Source organism: Rhopalosiphum maidis, chromosome 3 (assembly GCF_003676215.2).
Source record: "Rhopalosiphum maidis isolate BTI-1 chromosome 3, ASM367621v3, whole genome shotgun sequence".
Taxonomy (NCBI): Eukaryota; Metazoa; Arthropoda; class Insecta; order Hemiptera; family Aphididae; genus Rhopalosiphum; species Rhopalosiphum maidis.
Window position 1 is genome coordinate 30,649,871 of NC_040879.1, and position 26,284 is coordinate 30,676,154.

The 26,284-nt window shown below is 27.7% G+C and overlaps 1 protein-coding gene across 2 annotated transcripts; it reads left to right on the forward strand.

Annotated features, from left to right (window-relative positions):
- The first annotated feature begins 3,094 nt into the window (after window positions 1-3,094).
- LOC113558717 lies at window positions 3,095-26,142 on the forward strand. 2 transcript variants are annotated; one of them, XM_026964233.1, is made up of 3 exons: window positions 3,095-3,587; window positions 12,177-12,227; window positions 25,893-25,982. In XM_026964233.1, exons 1-3 carry the CDS (start codon window positions 3,489-3,491, stop codon window positions 25,926-25,928), a joined length of 186 nt encoding a protein of 61 aa, XP_026820034.1. In that variant the 5' UTR covers window positions 3,095-3,488; the 3' UTR covers window positions 25,929-25,982. The 2 variants fall into 2 exon arrangements, with proteins under 2 accessions (XP_026820034.1, XP_026820033.1); XM_026964232.1 differs by having other exon boundaries at window positions 3,489-3,587; window positions 12,160-12,227; window positions 25,893-26,142.
- Window positions 26,143-26,284: the final 142 nt, after the last annotated feature.

Below are 26,284 nucleotides of genomic sequence, written 5' to 3' on the forward strand. Positions count from 1 at the left end.
TTTGTCAAACATAAATTTTATTTTTATAAATACAATTTTATAGTACAATAGGTATGTGATAAAATCTTCAGTCAATAAAAATCCATACTACGATCCAATTGCATTTATAATCGAAAATTTAAAAAAGTATGTGGTCGTAGCATGTAACACGTATTTCCACTGTTGAATGTGAATTATAAATTTTATTTTTAAATTATTTTATTTTATTTCTCGATTATACTCTATTAAGATAAACAGCCAATCACTGATGTATTCCAATAAATAAATAGTTTTTTTGTAATTATATTTTTGTTTTTATCTTATAAAAATTTCAATGCATATTTTTGCATATTTTACAATTTTTTATTGCATACATATCCTAGCTTTGATAAGAATATTGGTTTTGAAATAGGACATTACATTCGATTTCCCAATAATTATTCGTTACGATTAATAATTATGGTGAGCGGCATCACCCCATTTTCTAGTTTTCTATATTTGAATAGACTGTTTCTCAGACTTCCTAGTATATGATTTCCGATTTACCTAGACCAGGGGTTCTGCAAAATGACTGACGCTTTTGTATCGTAGGTAGGTAATGTAATTTTCATAAGTATGAATATTGAATAGCTAGATCACAATAATCGCAATGTGAGTAGAATTTAAGCTATAATATAGTTTAATATATAATTATGTTTAATAATATAATTTAATTTATTTAATGTTATAATATGTAATATTGTATTCGTGCTATATAACTACTAATCTTGATTGTAATCATTATTTTATAACAACAAACAACATATTGTTGTTTCGGCAATAACCCTGAGGTTAGCTTTAGCTAGTATTGTTTTGAGAAATCCGTGAGTCTGTAACTGTAACAGTATCCATTATCTACATATGAGTATAGTTTACTTTGTAACTAGGTAATTTAATAACAGATAATTTATAACAAAAAGTATGTTTTATGTAAGTAAACGCTAGAAAATGTAAGAGTGATAAATGCCAACCTTGAAATTATATTATGTATAGGTTAGTATGTTATTATATAATATTTGAGTCGATGGTATTATAGAATAATATTTTGTTCATAAATTATTAAGTATACCTATACTTACTTATTTATTAAAATATGAAAAAAGAACTTTTGAAAGTATCTATATTAAATACTACACTGATGTCTGATTGCACTGGATAGAACCTATATAAACCTAAAAGTGTTACAATTTAGAATCAGTGAGCAACAATTTTCTATATAGGTATGCTAGTGCCCACCGATCCACCGATCAGTCGCAACCAGAAGAACATCTTAAAGTTGTGTTATATGCCTGTTTTTGTAAAAAAAATTAATTGCAATTATGCTTACGAAACTGGGTGAATCATTATTACAAACCGTTGTTGGGTGATCAAAGACATTTTTTGTTATGGCCAATCGTCTGTTTGAACGATAGTGAACGTATTTTTTTTTAACCTACGTTGCCTAATTATGATGTCGAAGGAAATATAGAAATCAATTGTAATAAATTATTTATAAACTGGACTTGAGTTCCTTTTAAAACCGAAACTACTGTAGGTTGTTGAAGGATGTAACTGTGTTTTAAAAATGACCGTTGTATGACACATGATAGCTCGCTGGTTTGTAGTTTTAAATTTTCTTTAGTGATAGGTGAGGGTTTTGAAATCACTGTGACCTATAATAATTAAAATTGGGCATTTTTTACATTAATATTTTAGTTACACTATTGTACATTTATTATAATTTACGATTAATTATTAATAAATGCAACAATCAAAAGTTATAGGTCTGTTGTATATTTTACGATAATTCTTTAGTATTTAGTATTTATTAGTAGGTGCTCGATATATCAAATATTAAGGGGAACGGAAAAAGTTCGAGATATCGAGTTTTATTAAAATTGTAAAAATAATAAATTGAAAAATTGGTTAATAACTTAAATGCTTAATGTACTAATACTACATACATACCTATTACATATCAATAAACTACAATAATGGATAAATTAATTTTTTTAGAAAATTTGTTGAATATTACTTTTGTTTTTGTTGTACTTATTTTCCATTTCACTACATCACTAAATGGATGACTAGAAATATTGACTACAAACGCGTGACTATACTGAATGTGCTGCTTTATAATTAAAATCCTTATCGTAATAAAAATATTATAAGTGTATTCGAGATAATGAAAAACAATCAATTTTATTTCGAGTTATCGATAGCAAAACGCTATTAAATGTAATGATAGTTTCAAGGGGCGTTCAATGTAGTTCGAGATGACGACGTTCGACATAATAAGAATCTACTGTATTAATTTTATAATAATGAACAATATAATATAGGTACAAAATATACCACTCAGACCTAAGATATAAGAATCCATACACGTTCAATAATATCTTAAATTTTTTTCTCATAGTTGAAATCACTATACGAGTAAAAAAAGTATAAATAATAAAAACGATGATTAATAGAATAGGTTTTGTAACAATACGTTTCGGCGAGAGGTAAATAGTTTTCAAATCAAAACCCTGCGGGGCTTACAACTGATGGTTATTATCGCGTCCCGGAAAGTTACGGCAAAACGTAAAATTAACGTGGGCAACGTCACACGTGAAAAAATAAGACGTCGCGACCGTCTCGCTGTTCGTGGAAAGGACGAAAAAGGTAGCTGCACAGAATCGCGCGTATCTATATACCACAAGCACGAAATAACAGTCTGTCGTCGTCTCCGTCGTTATATAATATAAAGCACGAAAAAACAAACGTCGCGCGTGGGATTGATTCGACTTTTCGGTTCTGCGGGTGTTCGTTTTCCCAAATAACGTTTTAGTACGCCTACGAGTGTTGTTGTTTCGTGCGCAAAGTGGGTCGAACGAAAAAACAAAAAGAATTACGAAAATACGCGCGTGAAACAATAATTATTATGAAAAAAAAAAAAAAAAAGTACGCGACATGTGTTTCTGCACACCGCGCACGAGTCGATCACATAATAACATATATATTTGTATACAAATACATGTAGTTTATTACAACTTCAACGATAATAATATTACGTATGCAGACCGTATCACACTTGTCTGCCGGCGACGGTCGTACCTAAATACATAATAATTACGTACGTACGCACACTGCGACGACGACGGAAACGCGGTAAGAGCCCGGCCGGCGGCAAAGGCTAAATATATTATATTGTTACACGTACGCGACGGACTTTGCCTACGTGTACTTTCGCGCGTCCGTTTCGCCGCGGATATTCCCGTGGTGCTGCCGAGTCGTTCGCCGGAGTTGCGCGTTCTCGTTATCGAGTGATAATACGGTAGGTACGCGGATAGAGGCGACGACCGCGCGAACCCGGAAACGCGATCATGTCATTTAGTCTTGACTGATGCAGTTCGTCGTCGTGAATTTAACGCGCCGATAACGTGACTTACCGTTTCGTTTACATCATTATTGCACTGGTATTCGTCGAGCTCCACAGTCGTCTCCACATGGCCGAGATCAAGTACAAGTTCGAAGCAGTGATGATCGTCTCCGGAGCGTTCATGTTGCTGACCATGTACGATCTGCCGGTGGCCAGTTACTTCAAAGTAATATTCATATAATATTATGATATACGATAGGACCGATAGGTATATATTACACCGGGTTTTTTACTCGTCCAAACAAATGGTATTCAGCAGTGGTGTTCACGACATGGGGGAGGGACTGAGGGGCAATAGCTTACCCCCTGTTGAATACAGTATTATGCATTTTAATTTACAATTATTATTATTTATTTTTTATAAATACATGTTGTATAATATAATGCGTGTCAGCTGAGTACGTGAAGGACCTGCAGTGTAGCTACCAAGTATTTTCAATATTTAAAATTTATAATATTGAAGATATTTTCGTAAGCAGATAAATACAATTTTTTAACAAGACAAAATGCCAAATGGATATATAATACCAATTATTATGGTCAATAAGGAATTCTAAAATTTAAAGAGGAATAATTTATGTTAAGTAAACAATTTCTATGTATATTATGATATATAGTAGCTAGGTCAAATAAAATAAACATTTCACCATCAATGTACTTTTTATTTGAAAATTTAATTAATTAATTTTTTAATATAATGAATAATATAGCCCCGTTAAAATTGTGCAGTGATAATAATTTATTAATGTTTTCGATTAATTATTTTTTTCGTCTAGATAGTCTATTTCTTTCTTACTAAAAATTAATAATCCGCATATGGATATTCTTAATAAATATGTATCTACTTTTCCTGTTTAGAATTAAAGCTACTCAGGGGGCCGCTACACCAGCATTTGTTTTCTATGTCTATCTCCCACATAATATAGGAATAAAAATACTCCGTATTTCCACGATTACGACTCTCTGGTTCAGTTTATGGCAAAAGCACTTAGAATATATTTTATAAAGAAGAGTATTCTCTGTGCATTGATAGATACGTGTAGATTTTGAATATTCACAATTTTGAATAAATTATTAATGGTTAAAAATAATCGAAATTATTTTAAATTAAAACATACTTATATTTATAAAAAATATAAATATTAAAAATCTATTCGGTCAATGCACAGAAAATACTCTTCTTTATAAAATATATAATAGGTGCTTTTACCCTAAACCGAACCAGAGAGTCATAATCGCGGAAATACGGAGTATCTATATTCCTATATTATGTGGGAGATAGACAGAGAAAACAAATGCTGGTGTAGCGGCTCCTTAAATTTTAAATTATATCAGGTACAAATTATTATATACCTTAAAAAACTGACAACTGATTTTCTTCAGTGAACTCGTAAATATCGGCAGGAGATTTCAAAATGAATCATCTACGGAAACAAAAAAAAGAAAAGAAACAGAATTTTAATTCTTAAATATGGCAAAATAAAATAACTTTTGTGTATACGTTACACTGTTATAGATACAATTTGCAGATAGCGCATGACAAGGGAGGGAGTAAGAAAACATTTCAATATTATTGCCAACGATTCCTGGTGATAATTCTGCTCATTATTTTATATTATCCGAGAATCAATTCTAACTAAATAGTGAAATATATGTTGCCAGTCAGTTCGGATGTAGATTTATTTATTTGTTTAAATTTTATTTGTTTTTTTACGTAGGAATCAATTCTGCAACAGTGTAATACGTTGTAAAGCGAACTGTGCATGGTCTGGAATCAACTTACTAAGCCATTAAGGCCCGACTAAACCCGAACCAGGATCGGACTAAAATCGAATTTAATAGTGACTCCATCATGGTAGAACGATATTATTTATCCTGACCAGATTAAGACCCATGTTGAATCAGACTTTTACAAACGTTTTATATTCGCTCGGTTTTATTACAACATCGCACGTGTATCAAATATTATATTGACGAAATTCAAAATTGAGTGACCCGCACGGGCGAGTTCAGATACTTTATAACGAGTTTGAACTTATCGTTGTATTGAAGATTTTAATTATTAAATATTGAAGTGCACTATACAATTCGATGTATTTCGTTTGACTGTAAATTGCTTTTGGTCACGGGTTATCCAATTTTTAATTAGTTTTCACTATAAATAACACCTTAGGCGTTTTGATCACTGTTCGTTTAATTTTCCACGAAACATACGTCTTATTAACTAGTATAATATACAATTAGTCTGACCTGCTATCTATCGATTTAAATTTAGATACTTCTATAATACTTGCACCGACTGCAAGTTGAAAATCTAAACCTTATAAATCATTATACTATTATTGACTAATGGCTATGTTTAATATTGTAATACACAGAAAAAAAATAATATGATTGTATAATATTCTTAATAGTCGGATAATTTTCAGCTGTCGTAACATTTTATTTAATTGTGCCGATTTAATGTGTTTAGCCAAAAGTACTAAAATTAATTAGTCAATATATTACAGTTGCATCAACTTATTTTATAGTAATTGCAACAATATAAAATAGTTTCTCAAATTTAACTATATAAATGATTTAAGTACAAATATAAAACAATTACAGCAACTATAATCAATATAAACACAATTTTAACAATATACTCGTAAAAATAAAGGTAATCGTACAATTTAGAACGATCATTTTTATTGGTATAAAAAAATGTATGGTTGTATCAACACTATCAATACTAACATCATGTTATCACAAATATATTATGATTGGAAATGGACAACAGTTTATTAGACATTTTTAAATGTTTAGTTGCGCTGTTGATCTAAAAACATTATTAATTTTAAGTGAAATGTTTGATTTCTAGACATTTTTCAGGCTCAAATTATTGGAAACAAAAAAAAAAAATGGAGTTTATTACGAAAATAAATCTGTATTTGTTTACTTCTACCTAATCACAAACATTGTTCTGAATGGTAATAATCGTCAGTCAGTCTACTTACATAATTTAGATATTATTATTTATTTTATTTCTATTTCTATGGAGTGAGGTGCCATAACGCATGATGCTTGAAGATTAAGTTGTTTTAGTGGAAACAATGTAACGAGAGTGGAGAGTAGCGCTTGAAGCGAAGGGACTAAGGGTTAATACGAGTAAAACAGAGGCGATGGTGTGTAATGTTGGAGATTGTCTAAAAATTGATGGAATAAGGTATATGTGATTATGTGTAGACTGATGAAGTGGAATTAGGCATTAGGTATTTTGTGTGAATGGCATTTAGACTAAAAGGCAGGTTTTATAAAACATTTGCGAGGCCAGTTATACATGATATATGGAGCAGAATGTTGATCACTAAACAATAAAACAGCTGGTGAGTGTAACGGATATGAAGAGATTACGACTTTGTTCATACCTATACAATGATTTGTTATTGAATTCGAACTTATTATGCACTGAAATTCATTAAACCAGTTATTGGAAAATTAAGATTTTTTCTTTTTCAGTTAAAATAGTTGCGACAAAGATAATATTTTATAAAATACTTCTGTACAGACATTTTGAGAAATATTCATAAAGGAAAATATGACAATAATATTTTTTGATTTGTTTTCGAGGATACTCAAAATACCTATACTATAATGTATGGAACCGCTATAAGTTCCCCAAATGTACACCAATGGTTTTAATGTTTAAGCCAAGTATACTAATTTTTATGGACACATATAATTTACAAGTTTCTCAACTAGAAGTTATTGATGTAATGAGTTGAGGAAAGTAGAATAAATAAAATATCACGTTTATAAATTGTTTGTTATATGACATTATTGATTATTTTGAATTACTTTCAAGTATCAATGATTGATTTTGCAGATAAATCTAAACAGTAAACACTACACAACAAAAATATATATTTTTCGGACATTCCGCTTTGAAATTACAACAATTAATATTATTGTTTCTTGTTTATCCTTCCGCTCGTATATCGTTAATAAATAAAATTATGTTTAAATTGATTTTTTCATGTCATGAAATATTTTTAGCTGAGATAATATACATTGGGCATCAATCATTTATTATATATATAGACTACTTATATGATTATTGATTTGTTATATAATATTTGGCACTTAAATATTTTATTTACTATATTATTTTTATTGATATTTATTTCATATAAATTATAATTTGTCCACTTATAATATGTTATCTGTCTTAGGTTTTTTTATATTTCTTTTTAACTTTATATAATAAGTGCTAATACCAAAAGGTTTATTCTAATGAATAAATAATCTACTTTTCGTGCGCAGTTAAATGGTAAAATAATAATATGCTAATAGACATAAAAAAAAAAACTATAATAATATACCATATATTATGTTTAAGCATATTACAATTTATTACGTCAAGTGCTATTATAATATTGTATAATATTAAGTTGTATAAATAAAAATATAGTCACATGCATTGAAAACCATATCGTTTTAATATTTAACTATGCACGGAACAGTATAAGTAGTATAACATATATTATATTTTACTTCTGTATATATACAGATATTATGCTTTTTTATTTGGAGTTATAACTGTTATTCGTTTCGAGTAACCTAACTTCCATACACTATTTTAAAATAAAATTAAACCTAAAAATACCATATTATATGTTTTGCGTGCCGTTAGACTAAATTTGACCTTGAGCCTGGGTACCGAGCATCCCGTAATAACAATATTAGTGCATACTATATCCTGCACCGTCTCTCAAATGCGGTGATATTATTATTAAAGTACATACGACATAACGGGAAAACGAGTTTACTATGTCGATATTAGATGAAATACCCGATGATAAAAAACTCGATTGTTTTTCTAACATTTGTTTTGCGCGTATAAATATATCATTATTATAATAGCCTGCAAGTGCCTAAATGATTTATATCATAATTCAGCGTATACAGTTAATATATTATTATATCATTTAAAATTTCACTCGTAGTCGTACGTCATTTATTGTACATTACATTTGTGTGATATGTAGTCGAAAAGTTATAATATGATATCAATGTAAAACAATTTTCTTCTTATTTCATGTAATTTATACATTTTTGAAAATCACACACAAACAATGTGTATAATATTGAGAACGCGTTTCAATCAAAAAATAATTTCATCATTAATAACTAATAAGCAGCGCTCAGGACTTGAAGCGTTTGCTTATTTTTATGGATTGACTTAAAATGTAGCGGAGTGTTATGAAAGTGTATGTCATGTCAAAACACGTTCAATCATGAAATTTGAGTGCTTTTTTCGGCTATTCAACGATTTTTTTAAAATATGCTTATTTCTAGTTTTTCTGATTATTTTTGCTTTTTTGACCAGTTTTTCTACTTTTTATGGGTTTTTTTCATTTCGTGTCAATATTTTTTGTAGTCGTTAATTGTATTATTTTTAGCACAGTTACAAATTATATCTATAATACCTACTCTATTATGTAAAAAGAAAGTTTTTTTTTTTTGATTAAATATTTTTGCTCATATTTAAGTTTTTTAAATGCTTATTTGAGTGCTTATAATGATGTTTTTAAGTGATTTTTTAAGCACTTATCTTAAAGATTTTAACTGCTATAAAACCCGAGCCTTGTTAATAAGTATGACTATACTGATATGGACTTATTCGGTATTTCGTAAAGGTAGCTTATTTAATGCACAGCGAAATTAAAACTACCATCACTTTTTATTTTTTAAATAAGTGTTGGACAATGGCGGGTAGAAAAATTAACAATTTTCACTCTTTTATTATTATTTTTTTTTTTGTGGGGGGAGGGGAAGTAAACTAGTAACAAGGATTTTTCTATCAATGTATATTATTTATTATACATGATTATGTGTAATAATATATAATACTTTATCACTTCATCAGTATTACCAAGTCTAAATTAAGTCTAATAAAATACAAAGATATACTAGACCACAACACATAACTCTTAGTAGACCAACAAATAGTATAAGTATCTCAACTTAAAAAGCTCAACCTTTAAATCATTTCAAAACTATTTTTAATTAGGTACTAATTACTTTAAATGTTATATAATTATAATCAATTTATCATACATACCGTTATAAAATATAAACAATTAATAATAAACTGCCAAAATAAGTGGGTAGGCGTATACTATAATATGCTCATGCATAATAATTAGTATATTACTCAAATTTAAATAGCAATAACAACAGACAACTCGTCGTAATAAAAATAAAAATTATACAAATCATTTATTTGTAACTCTCATTTTCATTAATAATATTATAAAGTTTATAATTTTTGTTTTATAAATTTATAACAAGACTATCATTAAATAATTTTTGGTGTTAAAAATAATTTTTATTTAATTTTTTAAAATTGATTTTGAAATCTTCAAAAAAATGCGCGGAAAGAGCTAACTCTGTGGTCTTTTCCTATCCCCCTCTCTAATCCGAGCTTGAGTAATGCTAACCAATTTCTATAAAAATAAGATATAAAAACAGAGAAGTGAAATCCTGTGTTATATTCTAGACCCAAGAAAATTATATTAATATTATCAATCTATTCGAATAACGCAATGTTTTTACACTGGCGAAGGCGCCTATTTGAAAATGCCGGAGACAGCACGTCATGCAAACTTCTGCTAGGTACCACAGTTTAACCGTAGCATAGTTACGACTATGAATATCAGAATTAAATTTATCGTGATGATTGCAGTAAAAGCTTATATCAAAACCTTAACGAATTCGTGTCGAAAAATATTTAGTTGATCGATAAATAAAAACATTAATCATCAAATTATATGTTATTGCGATTTACAATATATGAGTCATGGATTGCGGTCTAAATGTAGTTTGTCCGTTACGGCTTTCTCGTTGTCCAGAGTACCGCCATTGTTGATTTAATAATAATAATAATAATATACATACTATCTATCGATACTTTCGACCTATAATCGACATATGGCCGTTAGGACTGGTAAAGAGTATCATTTTAATATTATGTTTTACATATTTGTTGATATTACGTTAATTAGATTATTTATTGTTAATTTGAGGATACGTTTACTGTATTTTAGAGGAACTATAGCTTACATATTATTATGGATTATCACGACCACACTATCCAGCTATAATAATACATTTATTAACTATCACCTGTTGTTATCCGTTTTGGCGGTATTGTCAATTTCAATATTTCAAACATCCAAACATCACTGGATTAAAAAAATATATATCGATTATAGTCTATGCGATTATCGTTTTTGTATCGAATCATTAATCCTATACGGTTCTTAAATTGTACTTTTCCCAAATATTTGTACGTTTTCAAACAAATTTATAAGCACGCTTTTAATAATTCAATTTATATATTATGATTTACAAATATTTCTTCATTTTTTTTATAAACCGATCGCATATTCCTTGATCAACAATCCTAACCCAATTGTTACATTCCTACAAATTTTTCTTCTAAATATAGGTAAGCTTCGTGTGTGTAATTTCGTTGAACAATTTGACAAAGTTAATAGAATTAATAATTTAATAGTATTACAGTTTTACACATTTTTTTAAAGTGAAAATTCAGTATAAATATCATGTAAAAACAATTATTTGTAACACATTAATGCGTCACGCGTTTCTAATAATTATTGCAATTTTGATCAATGGCTGTAAGTATGTATTTGGTATATGTTTATCAATTTTAAAATAATAGCAGAGTATTCAATATTATAGACAATATAGACATTTGCTATTTACTACAATAAAATAAATTACGTATTATCGGTCTCTGTTGTAGTGGCTGTATTAAAAATTGCACCAAAATTAACCCAAAATACGGTATGACGTGTAATTTGCACGAATATTTTTGAAATGTGTTTGCAATTTGCACCGTTTCTGCAGAGATACTAAAAATACGAAATGTAATTTGCACAACAAATAAAATCTATGAACGATTATTCTTTGAATGGTTCGTACACGTTTAGGTCGATGAATATAATAATATACTTAGACGTCAGAAACTAAAAACATAGAATATTCTATTTTAGTTTCTGAGTGGCATTTCATTAATTATATTCACACCATTCTACGGTACGTCAGTATTAACTCTAAAGCTACCTAATAATAATAATACATGATAATAAAACCATTTATAATATTACATCGTATTATAATAATTGTTAATAATAAAATAAACTCTTTATTTTTGTCAAAAAATAATAAATACAATACTGTGTAATAATGCGATTGCGAAGGATCGAACGTCAAACTTTATAGCGATTACCACGAAAGGTAATAAAACTTCTATGACGAAGTTTGAGATTCCAAAGAATATCATTGCCGTTCGAGTTCATCGAATCTCCGGGGGACCGATTAAATAATTGAATGTATATATGTATATAGATAGGTACTCATTTTGGTGCAAATTACAAAACACTATTTTTGACTACCTATACAATTGGTGCAAATTACATACCCTTATACTTTGGTACAAATTACAAACACTATTTTCGACTACCAGCGGTCGTGCAAATTATATATATTTATTTTGATGAAAGTTGCAAACTCTCGTTGTATATACCATGAAGAATAAAGATATCTTTATTTTTCATGGTATATATATATATACATAGCCGGTCCCTTTAAAACCCTCTTAATATGGGCCACTGGACCATCGTCGATATAACCGCGTGCGCGCACAGCATACACACCGTATATTGAAGCAGACTATTATATATTACAGGTGTTTCCAACAAACTGCCATTCAACTGTTGGTGCCTTTGGTCTTTCAAACGTGAGTATCTTACTGTCGGGATACGCAGTTTTAATTAATAATGATAACAATTACAATAATCGGGTCGTGCAGGACTCATCGTGACCCACGGGGTCGCCTGCGTGGTGATTATATATGATATATTATTATCGCATTACAACTCTGAACCGTATAAATATTCAATGCGAATGGAAAACATCAGTTGAAGACTTCAGCCTAAATGCCTAAATTTGAGTGGGTATCAACAAAGAGGTCGAAAGCTGTAGATACTTTCGTAAAATACTACTATTGATTATACTATTATGTTGTATTATACTATGTATGATAAATGATACTTGCTTACCTATTCAAAATAAAATATTTGTCGTGACAGACAAGTATCGGTGAAAAATAAAAATAAAATTGAATCGGATAAAATCGATTGAAAAAACACTTTGACGTGAGGTATATATTTTGAAAATAAGCAAAACGATAAATTAATAATAACTATTGAAAGATAATATGTGATTATAATAAGGATAAAAGATATACACTTATGTTCACCCACAATATGGTTTCGTGTATTACATATTTTTAGAAACAGTACTAGGTAAAACTTGACATATTTTTCGCACGTTTCCTATAGTTACGAATAATAAAATATATTTATTTTTAATTATATCCTGTTTATTACAAAGTTGATTTTCAGCTCAGTACAAAAATTAATCGTTCTACGAAATTAAGCTCTCGTCGTACTGTTATGAAGTCGATATTCATTGTTTTTAAATTTATTATATTTGTAATATTTCCATTAAAAAATGGTTTCGGTTAACTAAGGATTAGAAAGTTAATAATCTTTTTTAAAATACGTAAAACGTACAGGACCTTATTCGTATTTTAGGTGTAGGGGTCGTAGGGCGTCAGTGTAAACGTATTTAATGTATTGCTTACATTTAATACTTTGAATTAACAAAATAAATAGCTCGTATAATTATATAAAAAAAAGTTTAAAAAATATAAATTAATGCATACAGTTTCGAAATAAAAATTTAGAAGTTTAACTGATCTTAGTGAAAAATACTAAATACTATTATACTACTATCTAAATAATACTTTAAATAGTCTATTTAGTGGGAATAAATAATCAATATAATTAACAAATAAAACATATTTTAATTTATAATATTATATTATAAGATTAGTGTAATATTTATATAATTATATACGTATCTTATATATACATTTAAATAGCTACAAATATACAATCCGTAACAATCATATTGTTGTGTGAAATTATCAACAATCGTTGAATAGTTATGAGTAGTTATGACTTAAAATTTGCATGTTTTAAAGATGAAATAACTGAACATTCGATCAAACCTTGTGAACTGTCGTATGAAATGTTTCTTGTTTTAGGCCTTATGTGAAATGTATGTATGGTCCCTAGTCTGTCACTATGGCGTCTGCGTGTCTTGTGTCTTTCTATAGTTACAACATAATATAGTTAATTTTCATCCTGCTCCTGGAATCTTCCCTTTATGTTGCACGTTTCAGATGTCCCTGTGGTTTGTGCCTATGGATATACAATGCACATTTATAATTGTCATTCTTACATCAATCATAACTAATCCTACTTGGCCTACTTAGAAAAACATTGAATTTACCGATATATCTGATAATTTATATCTGTATATTTAAATATATTTATTGTCGTGTGTTAAATTTTATCATATTATAGTTTGTATGTGTGTAAAGTTACAGAGTCCGCAAAATAAGTAACCATTTATAAATATTATTATATGAATATAATTCGTAGTTCAGAGTTATTATTTATAAATTGAAATAAAAAATCCTTCACAACCATAATATATTTATTTATATATATTTTTTTTCATTTTACGGAATTATAATTATAAATAGCAATAAACAAAAATATTTATTTATATAATATCTATGAAAATTAAAAATGTATTCAATTGGAAATATTTAAATAAATTACAAATTGATTATTGATTTTAAATACGAACATTTAGACTTAAAATTTGTTAAGTTTAATTTAAGTTGATAAACATTAAACTAGTAAGTTAAATCTATAGGCTTAAATTAGCTTTATTTTTAACTTATTAACTCGTTAATGTCCAGGCTTTCCTTTAATACAGTATTATAAATAGTGTGTATTTAAAAATGTTATTTAAAATAGAGTAAATGCCTCACTGTCAAATATATTAAAGTTCAAAAACCTTTTTTTCAAAATATAACAACAATATATATATAAAAAAAATAGTATTGCATAGCTGGCTTTAAATATAATATAAATGTTGAGAAAAAAAATTTAGCAGTAGATCAATGTACTGTAATTTACATGATCGTATATTATTGAAAAGTTTATATGGCTTTTATATAACGCCAAATTGTCTATCCATCATTAACGTACCTACCTTTCATATAATAATAATAAAAATATTACTATCATCTGTATTATAATTAATATTTGGGAAATAGGGACTACTGTAAAGGTGTCCTAGTTGGAAAAAATATTTAAACACTTATCGTTGTTTTTAATACATTTTCAGAAATTGTTAAAAATCACTCAATTATTTATACATTAACAAGTGTCAACAAAGATCTTCTATATGTTATTATTTATTAGATAAAAAAAGATATCAGAATTTTGAAACGCAAATTTAATATAATTTTTTTTCAAAAATATTATTTTACCAAAAGTTGTAAGTTTAGTTTTAACTTGAAAAAAAATTAAAATATAAGGGTCTACAAAATTAAATATATCCCAAAACGCACCTGACGAAAACTGATATAAATAATTTAAGAATTTGAGATTGCCACAAAAATATTATTCTTAATATTTTAACAAGTTCAAAAATTGCACTAAAAGTATTAATAACAAATATATTAATATTTTATAACAGATTTTTATTGATTTTTTGATACAATTTCGAAACTATATAACAACTAACAATGGCTAAAAAATAATACTTTTAATTGTATTCTTCAAGTTTTACCATTGCTTATATTTAAATACTTAAAACTACTTATTACTTTAACTTTTCGGTGAAAAGTTCTCTTATACGGTTTATGAGTTGTATCATAGTATTGTTTGTTAACTTATTTAAGAAAATCTTTAGAGGTGATTAGTTCATGGTTTTAGTAAATAGTAAATACTAACTAGTAACTTCTGAAAACTAGGTATCTTGTATGGTTATTCAAATCATATTTTCCAAGACTTAAAAAATTATGAGTCGAGTGAATATCCTAGGAATTTAGAATAATTTCAATCAATTTAAAATAAAAACATTTGACCACACATCGAGTAAATAATGTATTTTGTAAAAAGAAAATTAGCAAACTAGCTAAAAATTAAATTTAAATATATTTTTTTAAATATTTTGAGAGAAAAATTGTGAACTCATTAACTCATTTTATCTCCGTTTTACGTCGGTTGGTTTTTAAAATACATACAATAAATTTGATTGTGTAAAATTAAACATACATTAAACACACAATTATTTATTAAATCAAGTGCTGTTTAGAAATGAATTAGATAAAAAATAAATTAAAATATTTGTTGTCAGATTTTTAATAATCTGATGGCGATAAACATTTTAATATTCAACCATAAATTGTATTCTTATTTCAATAACACAACACTTCAAATTTCTTATACAATAGAAAAGATTGTAAATGTTTAATATGAATTTAGGAACATACTGAAATTTTTTAAATTGTATAAAATCGTTATTACTTATTTGTTTAAATTTCGTTTAATAAAAATTGTAGGTTTGGGTATTAAGACTTGACAATTTAATACAAGCGGTAACCCATATTTTTTATTTTAAATAATGAACCTAAGAACAATGAAGCATTATAATGGATTATTAAGGTACCTACATTATAAATATAAGAATTTAAAAAGTCAGGAGACAATAATAACGATGTGTATAGTACTGCGGATTAGTAGAATAAAAAAGTTGAAAGTTTAGTGGTGGCTAATAGGTCCATTGACAATGCGAAATATACGGCAGAGAATAAGATAATATAATAGGAGGGGGAGAGACATAGTGTATATAACTAAAGGGGTCGTGCAAATTGTAGCGTATAGATTGAACCCCTCAAGTCTATGTTTATCCAAGGACTCAAACAAATCTAGTTTTATCATAGGAAACTTCTTTTTGGGAAATAAATGTAAAAAACAATAACATAGCTTACTTGTAGGCTGTAGTTATTGTAAAGACAAATTCTAATAGTAGTTGGCTTAAATGATGGTGTATCGAGCGTTTCAGATTTAATACAGAACAAAGCGTAAGTGCAAGGAATATTCAATTTGCGCACAGAGAGTAGGAAACGATTTTATTTTACCTACCTATCTATTAAATTTAGTTTTCATGTTTTTGTGTATAAAATGTATGACACATTTTTTTCTGCATAAAAATGTAATTGACGGAAGAACGAGGCATATAACGGCTATTACTCTTTTAATACTTTATCGAGTGCAATTAAGTTTTATTTGGACTTGTATAACGATCTGCGTCATAAATATCGAATTTATATAACGTGAAAATACAATGTTTTTCAAATTCAAGTGATTAAAATTATTTTTAAAACTGATGATTGAGCTGCAAATAACCTTAATATTACCTAAAATATTATAGGGCCTATAAACGTGTTCACGTGAGTTAACTTGACCTGATCATAATAATTGTGAAGCGATTATGCAATCGATGAATAAGCATCAAAAATGAATAATGATGTCTGTTATTATACGAAAAATATTATATCAAATTAAAATAAACTGCGGTTGTTGGATATTTATGTGAAAATAACATTTTATCCAAACATAAAGTTTATCAACATTAAAAACAATTATATGACTTTTTTGATTTAAAATTGTAGAATTGTTTTAGTTTAGCTTATTTGAATTGTTTGAATCTTCAATAATGATGTACTATGTACACGTATATTTATATAAATACTAATCAATTTAATTTATAGTATTCAAAATAAATCTAAATTAAAATGTTTATAACAACTGATGCGTTATTCTAGTATAATATATGATAATACTATAATAGGTGAGGTTAGATCATAATATCGTTAAAATATTACTATAGAATTCATTAATTATTATTTCTAAAACAATCGATCATCGGACTTAAGTTCATTATTGACGACCACGAGGAGCAGTGATTACTCCCGTGTAGGTTTATACAATCTATACAATAGACTCATAAAATATGGTCGAGTACGCTAATATCGCAAATTCGAAAGACAACGCCCGGAATTCGGCAATAGGCCAGCAAGTAGACACGCATGTACACGTTTTAGGGGTTCTACGTAGGCAATTACAACGACGGCCGAGAAAAGTTTAAATTTTTAAAATTAATTGAAATACAAATTTGACATTTTTTTTTTAAAAACAGCTCGGCGGGACTTATATCGTTACTGCCTTTGTGTGTGATTCCGAAATTAAACGGAAAGCGCCTTAAAATCTATTGACGCGTATTGAATACCTATAAAGCCGCGAGCAGCTATATAGTGTTCTGCTCAGGTGATTCTTAGATTAAAAAATATACGTCAGTACTCACCTGACGCCCTCTCAACCATCGATTTTCCGGGCCTTCTTCAATAATATAATATTAAATCTGAGGTATTAACCACGGTTACAGCACAACTGCAACCACTGTTCGCAGTAATGGCGTTTTAATATTGTCATTAAACCATAGGCGACTACTGTGTCCCCCGGTGACACTGAGAGACGCTATTCAAAAAGGGGATTTTTATTATTATTATTATTATTATTATTTATCATATTAGCGCATTACCGCTCCGCCGTTATAATAATAATATTATTGTTATTACGACATCGTTTATATCGTTTCCGCATACAGGAAAAACAAACAAAAGCACAGACAACGGTACAGTGATAGGACAGGCTACAATCTGCAGGTAAACACCGTACAGTTGTAAGGGGGGAGGGGGGTAATCTGTGCCAGCATTTCTTCGAATAATTCAAACGTGATTACTACAAAATATATTATATTGTACACCACTCCGCGGTTGTACAATATAATACTCAAAGTTCAAACCACCGAGCCGCGTGGTTAAGTCTTTAAGCCGTTTATGATATTACGACTTCGATCGTTCATTAAATTGGCATTTATCAAGCGCGTTGAAAAATGTCGAAAAACCTTTTGCGACGTTTCAGCGTGCGTGTGTGACTATGGACGAACGTAAATCTGTACAGCGTCCGACCGAATTGCATGCCGATAACAGAATAGTGTCCAGATCACGTATCATTCCGACTGAAGCGGAGTCTGTTAGAATTGCATAGTACAAGCACCATAATACTACGGGCTGTTTAATATGAAATATTAAAATCGTATCCATCGCAGCGATAATCGTATTTATTTTGTACAATACGTATCAAATTATGCTCGAGGTAAAAACAAATTTAAAATTTAAACTTTTGAACTGCTTCTATAAATCCGCCTTAGTCGGGAAAGTGGGAAGGGTAGTGTTGTATTTTTATTTTATTCTAATATAATTAATTACATAACAAGAAAAAAAAATAGTAATATTAATGCAACGTGTCACGAGTATATTCATTTATCTTGAATAAAATAAAAATTCGTGCTGAAATTGCTTGAAAAATAAGTTCACATACAAAAAACATTTTTAAAGAAATATCTATTTATTTATTTATAATTTTCAGTTAGATTGTAGCTCTACACATTAATACATTTGACTATTTAAATGGTTTTTAAAATTAACAAAATTCTTATGTCATAAAAATACATTGTTTGCTAAAATTAGTAAAAAAAAAGATTAATAGATCGCAAACAGAACTTTTTTTTATCTTATAATTTGGAGATTAGTGTTCACACAAATGACAAATGAAAATATTGCAACGTTTTTGTGTTTACGTTTGTATAACTTTACTATCTCACATATTAAGGCTTTCGTTTTCAATAACTGTATCATCTGTACATATTTATAACATTATGTCCGAGACACGGCGAAATCATTAGCGTAATTTGATTAGGAATAATGAAGGCGATCAAGTTTCTTATATATATATATATATATTTATTTATTGTATAAAATATACGTGTAACATACTAGACTCGGCCAGAATATTTGATACTGATGGATTACATATACATTTAAATGGTTTGTAGTTTATTTTAATGGATCTATTTTCAGCAAAGTTGGACAATATAGGCGATTGAAGTTTGAATTTTTTTTGTTTTTATTAATTTAACGTTATTATATTCTTTTAAAGCCATACATCATAAATATTAAAACATTGTATAATGATATTAAATTTATTGTATTTGTTCGATAAATACTGTATAATATTATAGTGCGATACATAAGTTAACTATGAATTAAATTTCGTTTAAATCTGATTATTACATTCAAAAATGATTTAAAATCTATGAACTGTGGTGGATAATTTAAAATAATACTTTATACAAAAATCGTGTGATGCTACGATTAATAATAAGTAATAACTTACTATATTTTAAAGGATTTTAAATTAAAATTAAAATTTTTATAGTAATTATACATTTATACAGAGCATTTATTTTTCAAAACGATTAATGATAAACAAAATCTAAAGAATAATTTGATTTTGTGATTGCATATAATATATATTTATTATTTAGATGTTAAGATCTTTTAGTTTGCTAATTAATTATCTATTTATTGAAACAAACGTATTCGTAGCCGATTGAATTAATATTTAATTTATTGAATTAATCAATTACTATTCTGTCCAATAGTTATGATTAACCTAACTCTTACAGACTTGATTTTTTTAATTAACAAATATTTAAAAAATGAAATAAGATAGTTATCTCCGTGGACTTCGTTACTTGTATAAAATGAATCTGTGTTAAATTTGATTGCCTAACGCCAATATTTAACGAATAACACGTGCAACAGATGAATAATATTTTTGATTTTCTGATTTGATGTAGGATAGATGATATTTCTGACATATCAACTTTATATTATAGCTGTCCCATCGGTCGTTATTGGCCGATTTAAAAAAATATATTTTCCGCTTGGGTGGCCGGTGTCAGACTAAATAATTTTTAAAGCGTTCTTCTAAGTTTCTATATGTTTTCTAATATTTCATTATAAACTGTATTTTTCGTTTTTATGATCAGGGTTACAGCTTATAGATGTATAAATTGTTTTCTGAGCTTAGAGAACAATATAGCAGTTATCCATTAAAGTACCGTTTCTTATGGGGTTTAAACTTTGTTCAATTCGTTATGTATACTTGTCGTTGACAAACGATTAACGTACCTCTTTATACCTTTATGTGTGTATTTGTTGATTATTTTAAATACTAATAACTTTATTGATAAAACTACCAAATGGAATCGGAAATGGATTTCTCCACCCGAAGACCTGCGTTGGTATACGCGTGGTGCTAAATCGCTGTATCTCGGTTTTAGTGTATCTATCAGTTCAATGAAAAATCGTTGAATTTTTTAATAGATTCATTACTTTAAAATAATCTGAAAAAATGTATTATTCAAATATTGACAGTTTTTCTAGTTGTATTAAGTTCTATTTGCTAAGGAAAAAGTTTAACATCGTTTTTTACAATAAGCTTTATTTTAATGGACGAATGGCGCCGCTGATAAATTCATATTTTATCGTTCAATATTCTGTGAACAGGAGTTGAGTTCATAAAACAATACTTAAAACATGCTACGTAGTGTGCTCTTCCATTTAAAAACCCGTATGACAATCGGATAATTTCCGAGATAATTGGAACCTATGATACGCACATATAATTAAGACGTATCCATATCAATATTTCCTATAATTCGATTGCTTCACCTAGGATCCAATAGTGAATCTAAACTATCCAGGAACCCACTAAATTTTAGTGACTGAAACACACACAAAAAATGTCATTAAAATCGGTTTAGCCGTTTAGAAAGAGTTAAGTGACATACCTATACACGTACAGCAGTATTATATACATTAAAATATTATTATTAGTTATTTTAGATGTATTGCTTTTTAGTATTTAGTCTAATTAATAGAGTTGATTATCAAGTCATCTAACATATTTTTACTTAGGTTGTATCCATTATATTATAAGTAGTTACAATCAGAAGTGTATGTATAACCTGTTCTATAAGTATGTATTATTTAAACGTTTCCTCTACATAAAAAGTGTTGTAGAAAGATAATCCAAGCGATTTATGGATAATATTACAGATTCGAATTTATATTTATATAGCAAAAATATTATTTTACAAATGCAAATTTTTGAATTATCTGTTTAAACTATTTGTATTTATAGATAATGAACAATAAACCTATTACAAAATACCCAGAGTAAAACACACATAATAAACATACATAAAACAAAATGAAAAAAAAAAATTGGCTATAGGTAATAGCTTAGAAAAATCAACACCTCCAACACAAAATAAATATTTTTATATAAAATTGAAAATCTGATCACATAAAACGATATAATTAATTTATCCAAGAAAACCATTATATTTAATGAAGATAAAATTAAACTTTAAATTAATTTTTTCCAGAAAAGATAAAAAGAAATATTTATTTCACTAAGTGGTTAAAAGATAAATTTAATAAACGGGTACAGAGTTTGATCTTTATGTGAACTTTTATATTTATTACTCACAAGGACATAGTCATTTTCTGCTAAAATAACCCTCGCCCCGTTATCACCACGGTCGTTTCCACTAAAGGTTATATTATTCTGATTTCCACTGAAAAATAATAATAAAATATTATTCTAGATATTTTTTGAGAACATTACTATTATTATTATTTTATCGCGAGCGAAACCTATTAGATATTTTATTAAAACTCGCTCTCAATGTTTACGTAGTTTCAAAATTTGTTAAAAGAAATATAGACCATTGTAAGTTGTAAAATATTATGTGTGAATCGAAAACTCCACGAAATATAATTAATTTAAAAGAAATACGAATTGAGATATACATTCATGACACTTAACTAACTGGATTTTAACTTGTCAAGAAAATTCTCTTTTTCGTATAGTAAATATTAAATGTGTTAACATATGAATCATTGTATTTCCGTGTAATTTTATTTTTTTAGAATATATTATTTAATTTAACTCTAAACCGCCTACGACTTTTTTTTTTGTTTTTTAACACAAATTCTTTATTTAGAAATCTGTTACAAATTTTAACAATTAGCTTAATTGATACAATAATAAACAGCACAGGAATAACGAAATGAAGAGACCTCCCATTGGAGGTACTTCCTCGACTGCTAAATTTAAACAACGATTTTTGATCTCCGATTCTATTAAATTGTACACAATTATAATATTAGTATAAGTGCCTATAATCTATCTTACATTCATACCGGAATACGCCGAGTATCAATTAAAAATCTAGCTATATGTATAATATTTTATGCGCAGGGAAATACACTAACTATATATGTGATTAATAGCAATGAGATAAGATGTAGATAATAGTTTATGATCAATATCAGTGATACAAGGTGAGGCGTATACATATATCGCAATCATTACGATTTTATTGATTTAGGTTCAGGGATTCTCAATAAAAATTTAAAATAATTTAATAATTTTTTTTGCCGGAAATCAGAAGACGGCCATGATGATAACGGACGAGAGTCATTATTGTTAAAAACGGAAATTCCGGATCAGAACATTCCATTTTTTACAAAATAAATAATGACGTTCCCGAGCAAAAACGGATCAAAAATATGCCACCGATAAAAATGCCCCGTGGACAATAATTTGGTCCTTTTATATAAGTAACAATAGTTATTACAATTAATTAATATAGGTACTATTACTAGTTGTGATTTACATATTATATTTCAAAACTCATGATACACTAAAACCCGATGAGGGTTGAAATAGGTTCGTGGTAAATGTTTTTATTACTTTGAGCAGCGTATGCTGCATTAATGAATACTATTATTTGCTATGCATATTATAACGGTATTTAAAAAATATTCAGACTAATTTTAAATTATTATATAAATAGCTTTACAGAACTAAAAACCATTCCACGGTACATCGGTACCCATCGACTTATAAGTTAATAACAGTAATTATTGTATATTTCGTGTATATTAATATACGATATTTTTGTCAAACACTCAAATCTACTGCGTAGGTATGACATAATATTATTTTTTATATTATAAAATACATTTACAATCGTAAAATATTCTTAGAAATATAGGATGACCCACTGCGCGTCTTCGCTCAGAATCGGTTTTCGTATATAATCAATGACTTATAATTTATCATTGAATTCAAATCTACCACAGCCCTAACAGTGACCTACCCAATGACGAGGTTCACTGGATTCCTATTATACAGCAGAGTGAGTTTCCTGTTTCCGTTTTTTTTTTTTTTTGTATTAGCATTACTGTAATTATCACCTCTATACACCGAACTTAATAATATATTAATATTATTAAGGTGTTTAATACATTTTATTTTTTTTACATATCAATATAGTTATTTAATGTTGTAAATTAATAATATTTAAATCGTACGTGTTACTTTTCAGTTACCCATTACAATAATTTGAATGTAATTATTATTATTACACGTATATCGTATACCTATACGTTTTATAGTACACAATAATTATAATATACATATGTAACGTGTAATAAACTATATATTATATAATAAGGAAACAGATTAGTATGGTAATTATATATATATATATCATGGTTTTCATTGAGTCGACACCTGACAAGTTACGATAAATAATTAATTATTTCTAGAAAAATGTATGCAAATATTTTTATAGTCTTAAACATTCAAGTACGAATATTAATTTAACTAAGACATCATTAAATCATTTAAAATTGATTTTTTTTATTTAAATCTTTGTCTGCTTCAAAATTCAAGATGTTGCACCTTGTTATAGCAATTGTCTGACGGACATTTGAATGTATAAACACACTATGACAGCCGACAGGTAATAAGATTTGGTATTAACGTAGATTCAGACCGCCACGGGTTTTTTTTTTTTTTTTTTAATAGTATATTATGTTATGTAAATTATTATAATATTGCTATATCTATACGTTTTTATTGCTGCAGTATACCTACTAATATATTATTTCTAATTAGGTATAATACTGCTTGCTGTTTGAATATATATATATTATTATGGACTTATGTATAAGAAAAGCATGGTAAAAGTGATTTAGCAGTTGTTGGTCCTTTTTGTGATAAATATCAATTTTTACAATATCCACACTGCCAAAACCAATATTTTTCCATCAATGCCAAAATCTCTGCTAATATTAGTGAATTTATGCAAACATATAGTATTAAATGTCTTTAAAATATTTTTCTATTACAGGCATGTTTGCCTTGGTTGTTTGTAACTAGATGGAATTATAAGCTATTATTTAGGTATCACTAATTTTGTTTATAGTTTTAGTTAATTACAAGAAATTATGCTCATTTCATTCAAAGGCAATGACAAACCACGGATAAGTAAACATAAAGAATAAATTATAACCTACATAAGAATTAATTAATAATTAGCATAATATTAAATAGCTGTGATGAAGTAATTAATATATTAACTGTAATTCTATAAATTAAGTTAAAAAACCAATGAAGTTAAACTCAGATAATTTAGATCCTTAATTTTTGAATGGTAGCAGTTTGGTAATTATAGTTATTTAATTTGGATGAGTTGGGTTTAACCGACTATTGTGTAGTTTTTATCTACAATTATCAAGTTAATTTTAGATTTTGATCGAAGTGATGAATGTATAGATTTTACAATGATGCGTTTGTTTTTTTTTTTTGCGCATGAGTGCACGATAAGTTGTTAATAAAATATTTAGGTTTACAACAATGAGTGGTATTGGATTAAGTTTGTACTTTAAAGAGGTCAAACTTAAAAACTCCCAGAACTATAGTACCTACTAATTTTTATAATGGGGAAAAACAAATAAAGAATTAAGAAAAATGGAAATTTTAAGCTGACACAATTTTCGATAAAATTGATTTTGACGAAACTCAAAATCGAATAACCGCAAAACTTGAAATTTTCACCAAAAGATTAAGTTATTATTTTCTCTTCACGACAATATTTTGAAAATATTTTTGAGCTTTTTATACTTTATAGGCATAAGAAATTTTCAATTTTTATTAGTTTTTTCTTATAAATGTTGATAAAAAATTATTCGCTGGGTCAAAATTCAAAAAAATTTAATACAAAACCCTACAAAAGTTATTCTAACATCTTTATAAAAATATCAATAAAATGTAGGTACAATTTTTTTTTAAGTAATTGAAGTTCGAATTTTAACGAAATTCATCAAAATCTCAAAAAATTGCAAACTATTTTGGAATTTTAAATTCTGCCTTTTAAAACCTGCCTTTTTAAAATCTTTAATCACTTCTTTTTTATACTTGTATTAGTTTAACTAAGTGTATAACTATTTTTCAAATATAATTTTAAAAACATCCACTTAAGTTAATATTGTATATTTTTGTATATTAAAATATCATTATAATATGATAATCGATGAAGCATATAATGTCAAAAATCGTATAAAATAAAAAACTTACATTCAAGGATTGTCTTGTCAACACTATAAATCTATGTTTAATTATTTTATTTTTGTGTGTTACAGACTTATACCTACATACAACGATGGCGATGGAGATGATGGAACAGCGCTGTTTTGGATCTTGGACATTATCGAATACTCGATGTATTTCACAACCATATACCTCGTCAAGAGATTAATAATTTTGTTGGACTTGTTTTGAGAACGAAATAAACGATTTACGATAAATTAAACTCTGCACTGTGCACCTAAGAAAGTTTTGTCGTGCAAGGAATTATGTAGGACATAATATAAGTCGGTACATAAATCACAATAATATTTTGTTTTTATTTATTATTTAATTTTAAGAGACATCATCATTGTTGTAACGGCACACTCGTGTTATTACCAGAGTGGCGGACACAATATTTCATGGTTAATATCGTTTCGCCACATTCATTTAAACCCCTTACAAA

What these genes read in the sequence shown, in the direction of transcription:
- LOC113558717 (XM_026964232.1), top strand. Translation starts at nt 3,489, where the DNA reads ATGGCCGAGATCAAGTACAAGTTCGAAGCAGTGATGATCGTCTCCGGA. An exon ending in CGGTGGCCAGTTACTTCAAA is followed by an intron (nt 3,588 to 12,159) that starts GTAATATTCATA and finishes ATATTGAAGCAG; the next exon opens with ACTATTATATATTACAGGTG. An exon ending in GTGCCTTTGGTCTTTCAAAC is followed by an intron (nt 12,228 to 25,892) that starts GTGAGTATCTTA and finishes TGTGTGTTACAG; the next exon opens with ACTTATACCTACATACAACG.